We start from the raw sequence: 6,688 nt of genomic DNA, 5'->3' as shown, positions 1-6,688 counted from the left end.
ACCTATGACCTCGGGCCAATCGATGAACGTCTTTGTGTTCCGGTTTCCTCATCAGCAAAGCAGAGGTAGTAACAATTCCTCCCTGGCAGACGTACTGTGTGGACGGACTGAACGGATGCTGCGGGTTCAGTGCACAGCCCAGGGCTGGCCAACAGAGCAGCACTCAATAATTATAGATTATCATTAGTATTATGTATGGATGCAGGGTCAGGAAAATATTTTTCCTATCACTTTACACTCACCCTGCTGGTTTATTTGAGCTTCTTGTTTGATCCCGAGTCAACCTTGCCTTATCTTAGGAAACATGACAATGTGGGCAAGCAAATGCTAAAGCTCACGCCTAATTTGAATTGAATGTGGGTCTAATGACACAAGTACTTTCAGATGATAGAAGTCACTGAGACTTAGTCATTAAGTGATGAGGGTAGTGGGGAAAGAGAATTTTGGAAGGAAAATATATCACAAACAATGTTTGCTGGTTAACACACTTTATATTTAACAAAATAATTTTTTAATAATATAGTCTTTTACACATCAAATATTGTTGCTAGAATCCCCTTTTTACAGTTTAGTGTTTAGTTGTTTTTTTTTTCTCACTAGTTTTCAGGCACACCATTTTTCAAAGATTTTAGAAACTGAATCGTTTTTAACAGGCATCAGCTGACAAACAGGATGTTGATCCCTTATTTAAACAAAGCTGTAGTTAAAGCCAAGAACCAAAGAAGGAGGAGGAATAGGAGACAGTGGGGACAGTGGGGCTGCAAACAAAGCCTTCAAAAGTAAATAAATAAACAAACAAACAGATGAGACCAGAACTCTGTTGTTCAGAGTTTGGAAAGAATTTCTCAATGACCTGGATAGAAGGAAGTTGTAAAATGTTTATCGGTTTATGAGAAATTCTGTCACAGTATAGGTTCATCTCTCCCTACAGGGAGAAAAATGTCAGTGCTACAAAGTCTTAAAGGAAACAGCTTGTAGTGAAACTCAGAGGAAAAAGAAAATCCAACAACAACAGTAAAAGAAACCCCTCTCTCTGGCTGGTAACAGAGACCACAGAACAGCCTTCATTCTGCAAACTCTCTGAAAAGAGCTTCTTGATGGATATTACACTCCATTCTAGTAAGTTCTTGCTGCAACTATCACTGTGCCAAGACTTTGATGCAAATTGTCTGAACCCTGGCTCCCCAGTTACACTCTGTTTTCTAAAAAGGACATAGTAACTCCTTAATAATAGATAGGGTACTATGCTACATGGCTCTATTAATGATATTTTCTGGGTTTCAAACCTTATTCCTGTCATTTGTTATTATTATTTCCTTCCAAGAGTGTGGATTTTTGAAGCTGGTACCAGGCAACCTCCGGGCAAAGAAAGCTCAATAATACATCTCTGTCTAGACACAAGCTGAAGTGTGGAATGCCTTTACTTTGGAGTGCAGGAATAAATCATGCAGAATTGTTCATGAATGATTCATGACTGTCTATATGATGTATCCGTGGTGGCAACAAAAGGTACCAACCTTGCTGCAAATTGGTGTTCTAAGGGAACACGGCTTGATGTTCTTCCTTGGATGGGGCCGGCACGGCTGTTTGCATCGTATATGAGCACAGCGTACGTGAGAAATGTCAGGTCCAACTCATCAACGTTAATTTTGGAAATGACCATTCTTTCTTGATGACTGGAAATGCTTCCAGGGAGGAGAGGCTGACCATTTGAAATGAAAACCCAGTTGATGAGACTAAAGAAGTATGTCCTGAGGGTGGACCTATGGCAATAGAAGCCTCGCTCCATTTGGAGGAGACTGACCTCTATTCCTTGGGGCTGCTGGTTGTGCATGTATGTCCCAAAGGGCTTAGAGGCTCACCAAATCCACGGGCTCAGCCAGAGTCTGCTTGGTGTGCCGCCCTGGCAGAAACCACTCTGTACTGATGATTCTTAACCTCTGATTCTCAACCAGGTGAAATGTCCCTTCCCCACTCTTTGCAGACATTTGGCAATGCTGGAGACAATCTGTTGTTACGAGGGTGTTTGCTATTGGCATTTAGTAGATAGAGGCCAAAGATGTTGCTAAGCATCCATAAAATGTACAGGACAGCCCCCAACAACAACAAATTATCTGGCCCACGATATCAATAAAGTTGAGAAATCTTGTTTAGAATGTGGCACTCTGCGAGAACTGTGGCAAAGCCCAGGCTGGTGTGGAAGTGGAAAAGGAAAGAACATCGGTAGTGAAAACAACCTTAAAGTTTCCTCAAGGACCCTGCCAGATCCACGCCAAGTTTTTCAAGATAGGAGAGCAGAATAAGCAACTAATTATGCCATGTGGTTTCAGAATCCCCAAATTTATGCTTGACTCGAGGTGGCATCAGATACCCTGTGTATTTTATTTTTCTGTTACTATACGAGCAGCATTACCAGGGCAACCTTGAGACTCTTCAAAGGTTCACTTTAATTGTTCAGTATCTAATATATACATTTTAAAAAATGTTCAACAAATGGAATTGTATTGTGCAAGACTCACTCTACCCTAATCTTTAATTTAAATCAGCACTTGAGGTGGAAAGAGTGTCCTGAATCTGTGTTTTAGACATAGGGTTGAGTGGTCATTACTAAAACATGGCAAACACAGTCCTAAACCAAACAAAAACAAAAACAAAAACTACTGGCCTTCGGCCAAATCTGAACTCAAAAGCCAGGCATGTTCAGTCGGATTCAGATTCACAGTGGGGCTACTCACCCTGGTTCTGGTATTTATAGGACCACGTGACCGAGTGGGCTTAGAGTGTGTTAAGTTACAAACCGAACTGAGATTCAGCATCATGGGAATGTCTGGTGATTAATGCTGCAATTCTGAATTCCTGGCTCCCTTTGGATTCTTGAGCCAAGCTCATGGTGTTCTTCACATATTAGTTTTTGATTGGCAGTTTCAAGGTTTTGGGTCGGAAATGTGTGGTTTGTAAGAATTGTGATCCCCCACACATGGCACCAAGCACCAGTTCCCTGTCCCGCCCCAGCAGTACATCCGTCTGTACCCACCTCTCTCTTCTGAGCCTATACTGCGTGTTTCACCCAAGGTGGGGTGGTGATTGGTTGGATGCTTTTGTGTCTTCCTGGTCAGGAAGCGTCCTCACCCCTGATATTCCTTTACTAAAGCTTATGTGACACAACTCAAAACTTAACTGTGCAATTGAATATGGCCCCTTAGGCTCTAAATAGAAAAACAAATACTACAAGAGAAAAATGCCATGTGGGATGTACAGAAGAGTAAACATGAAGTAAATCGGCGGACAGTAAGCTGGCTGGCTAGAGGTGTCACCAGAACGGGAGCCTGTACGAGGCTGTTTCTTCCTTTTTGTTTCAGAAATCCAGTCATCAAGTCACCATCAAGCATGGATAATTACAAAAGCGGTTTCGATAGCTATATACTATATAGATCTTATGTAGCAAGAGAGAAAGAGAGAAATTTCCTCTTAGCAAAATATTCACTTTTGTCAACCCTAAAAGGTTTTGCTGGTGACCCTGTTGTAGCTGGCAGGAGTTTGTTTGTTTGTTTTGTTTTGTTTCAAACATGTGCAGTGTGGAAGCCATAGCATCCTCTCCTAAGAACTCCTCATCGGTTGGGAATTTGTTCTACACAGTCTGCTTGCCTTGGCATTCGCGTTTTGAACACTGAGCAGGCTTCCACCAGTCCCCGTTGTGACAGTGACAGATGTTACATTCATCCACTTTCACTTCAATGCCAGCCGGGATTATTGTAGTTCCTGCAAAGCAGTTTGGACCTGGAACACACATAGATGTTGATTAGTTGATTAAATTTGAGTGGCTCCCGTTTTCTCTTCCCTCCCCAACCCCCATCAAAAATGCCAACCCCCAAAACCATGAATGAGTAGGTCAGACTACTCTTCATAGTTCACTACTGAGGTACTTTCCAGCCATCTCCTTTAAATGCAGACTTTCAACCTCTACTCTCTTGTAAACAGCTCATATTCCCCATGTGTATTTAAAAAAAAAAAAGATACAGTGCTCAAAATCTTACCGTCTGTTACTGAGTACTGCAGTTTTCTAAAGTATGATTCTACGGATAAAACTCTAGTTGCTTTCTGCTCTGGGGTGTAAATGCTGCAGAAGCATCCCCTGAAACTCTAGAGGGTGTCTAGAGTGGTCTGCTTCAGATGATGGTACCCTGTGGCCTGCCCTCTCACTTCCATGGTGGGTGGGCCACAATGAACTTGTTCATTGCCTGGCTTTAGTACCTTCCCAAAGTCCAGTTCCTGGAATCTCCAGCTTGTTTCTTGATAACAATAAATAATTCATGACCAGATGATTTATTCATGCCCCAAACAAGCTTTGTTGGAGGTTCATTTGATTTTTATAAATGGAGCTCCTTTAATCTGCTGGCTTTTTTTTTTTAAGAATGACCCAAATGGTTGGCTTTTGAAAGTCAGCAGGAATTTTATTTTACTTTCCAGATTCAGAAAAGCTTTACTGAAAATGTCACCTGCTTAGTAGAGATGGATGTTTTTAAAATTGACCAATCTTAATTTTTTACTTATCTTTCTCTCCTTTCTCTTAGTTTCCCTTTCTTCCCAAGGTACAAATGCCAGTATTCAGTACTGGTGATAGTATTTTTCAAAATCAAATGGAATAAAAATTGCTTCCCAAGATGCAATGGATTGTAGTGGGGTGGTGCAAGTTGCTGTTTCTTTGAAACAATTTGGTGTAAGTTTCCAAAGTACAAATTTGGATAAAGAGAGGGAGTTGTGTCTACTCATGATTTATCGACCCAGCATTACTGGCCACTTTCCATAACCATTGCAAAGTAACACACATCAATATCAGTGTTCTACTTTCACTTTCTTACTGCTTGATAAGAATTTACGAGATTATCTTTACCACCAAATAAATGAAATCAGGGGTGATTTGTAGTTCCACTTCATAATTGAAATCTTTTATAAAAATGGTAGCTATGAAGTTGCAATGTATATTTCTCAACACAAATCTATTTAATACACTATGGCTTTAATCATCCATTGTTTTAGAGCTCCCAGACTTCAGCTGTGCATACATAAGCCAGTGACCTTCGTGTACCTATGCCTTTCCTTCACTCTTGGACAAACACCTGGGGCAAGTGCCTGTGCATGGTTCTCACACAGAATCAACCAGCAAGAGTAAGAGGCATATGATGGGTCATCAGTGACAGTTAAACAGTTAGCAAACCATCACCCACGACGGTACTTCTTGTTATGTTGCTGTGGTTATAAGCTGCTGGTCATCCTAACCACTGATGATTTAAGGATCACTGTTTTAGGATTTAACTCATTGTTTGATAGACTGAACTGTCTTTGGGGCTACACCCACCCTGGGAAAATTCCACATGAAATCATTCATTTATTTTGGATCCAAAATAGAGGGAATCTGCAGAGAATTTGGCCCGGAGCCTTTTTCAGAATGTAGCTGGTTGTCTCATGGCTGTTGTTGACAGACCTCTCTCAGCCTGGCTAGTTCTACGCCAGCCAGGATCTGGACACAGCTGAACTAGCTTCAGTAATCAAACATGATGACCGATACCACCTGTTTTCCTAAAGCCCCCCCCCCCCCCCCCCCCCCCCCCCCCCCCGTCAGGGGGAAGCAGTGGTTTCTCTCTCTACCTTCCCACTGCTAATCAACTCTTCTCACCCAATTGTATGCTTGTAACTTTTCCAGATGGGGAAGGAAAAATAGTTTTTTTTTTTCCTAAATAGTGGTTCTAAAACAAAGAAGTCCTGGAAACAAGTAGAATATGATCTAGTAGAGAGGTTTTTTTTTTCAGTTTCTTGAAGCGATTTGGAAACTTCTCAGTAGATTCTTAAGAGTGCATGTGTGTATTTGTGTGTAAGCATAGGCATTCTGGTGGCTCACAGGGGGCAGGTTCATCTCAATGGCATAATAAGAGAAAAAAGGAGGGAGGGATTTTTGTAAAAAAAGATTTCTGACAAGTCACTGTGCATGTCTTGAAGAGATATTTTACTAGAGGTCTGGTTTCCCTATCTGCTCCTTTCTGCATGTGTTGGTGTCATACTATGATTAGTGTGTATTTGATCAGCCTCTCTACATCATTTCTTAAGAGCCCCTTAGAATGTGCTGCTTTCTCAGCACAGAAAATATTAATTTATCATGATGGACAGAATGCAAAGAAAGATGCTTTGCACTTTGCCAGGACTGAACAAAGTCACTGTCTATAAATAACCACCTTGATGGTCGACTTGGCGGCCAGAGGTATTTTACAGAATCAAAAATTCCCGTTTGATCTCATTAACAATGATTTTATTAGCATGCTTCTGAGAACTTCCAGCGTAACTAAAGCCTCAAGTGTGTGGTTAATAGTATTACCTGCTTAAAAGTAATTCAGATAATTGTGAAGCACAATGGCTGGCACTATTTAGAAACTGTTCTGGTTTTGTCCCTTTCTCCTTAATAGTGGTGACAGCAAATGTAACTGGTTTCAAGCATATGAGTGTCCTATATGGGTTCCTTACATAGGAAATCTTTGTATCTATTCTCTTTATTAGGGAGGATGCTTTCTTTTTGCTTTGGTTTATGTGGAAGAATAAGTTTCTTAAGAGAGTAAACCCAATGGCAAAAGCAACGTATTTAGTGTAGAAGACTTGGAGAGATTCCAGGGGAGAGCAGAGAAAATGATTAAACCGAAGC

General features: G+C 41.1%; 1 protein-coding gene across 1 annotated transcript in view; it reads right to left on the bottom strand.

The window, feature by feature from the left end:
- Window positions 1-471: 471 nt before the first annotated feature.
- VWC2L (von Willebrand factor C domain containing 2 like) overlaps window positions 472-6,688 on the bottom strand; it is a 162,246-nt gene continuing 156,029 nt past the window's right edge. Inside the window, exon 4 of the mRNA XM_006935531.4 lies at window positions 472-3,777. Within this exon, the coding sequence (XP_006935593.1) occupies window positions 3,629-3,777 (149 nt within the window). The 3' untranslated portion in view covers window positions 472-3,628. The remainder of the gene's footprint in view (window positions 3,778-6,688) is intronic.

The sequence above is a fragment of the Felis catus genome, chromosome C1, assembly GCF_018350175.1.
Source record: "Felis catus isolate Fca126 chromosome C1, F.catus_Fca126_mat1.0, whole genome shotgun sequence".
Classification (NCBI taxonomy): Eukaryota; Metazoa; Chordata; class Mammalia; order Carnivora; family Felidae; genus Felis; species Felis catus.
Note: the sequence above shows the minus strand (reverse complement) of the source record. Positions and strands in the feature narration are given on the sequence as shown.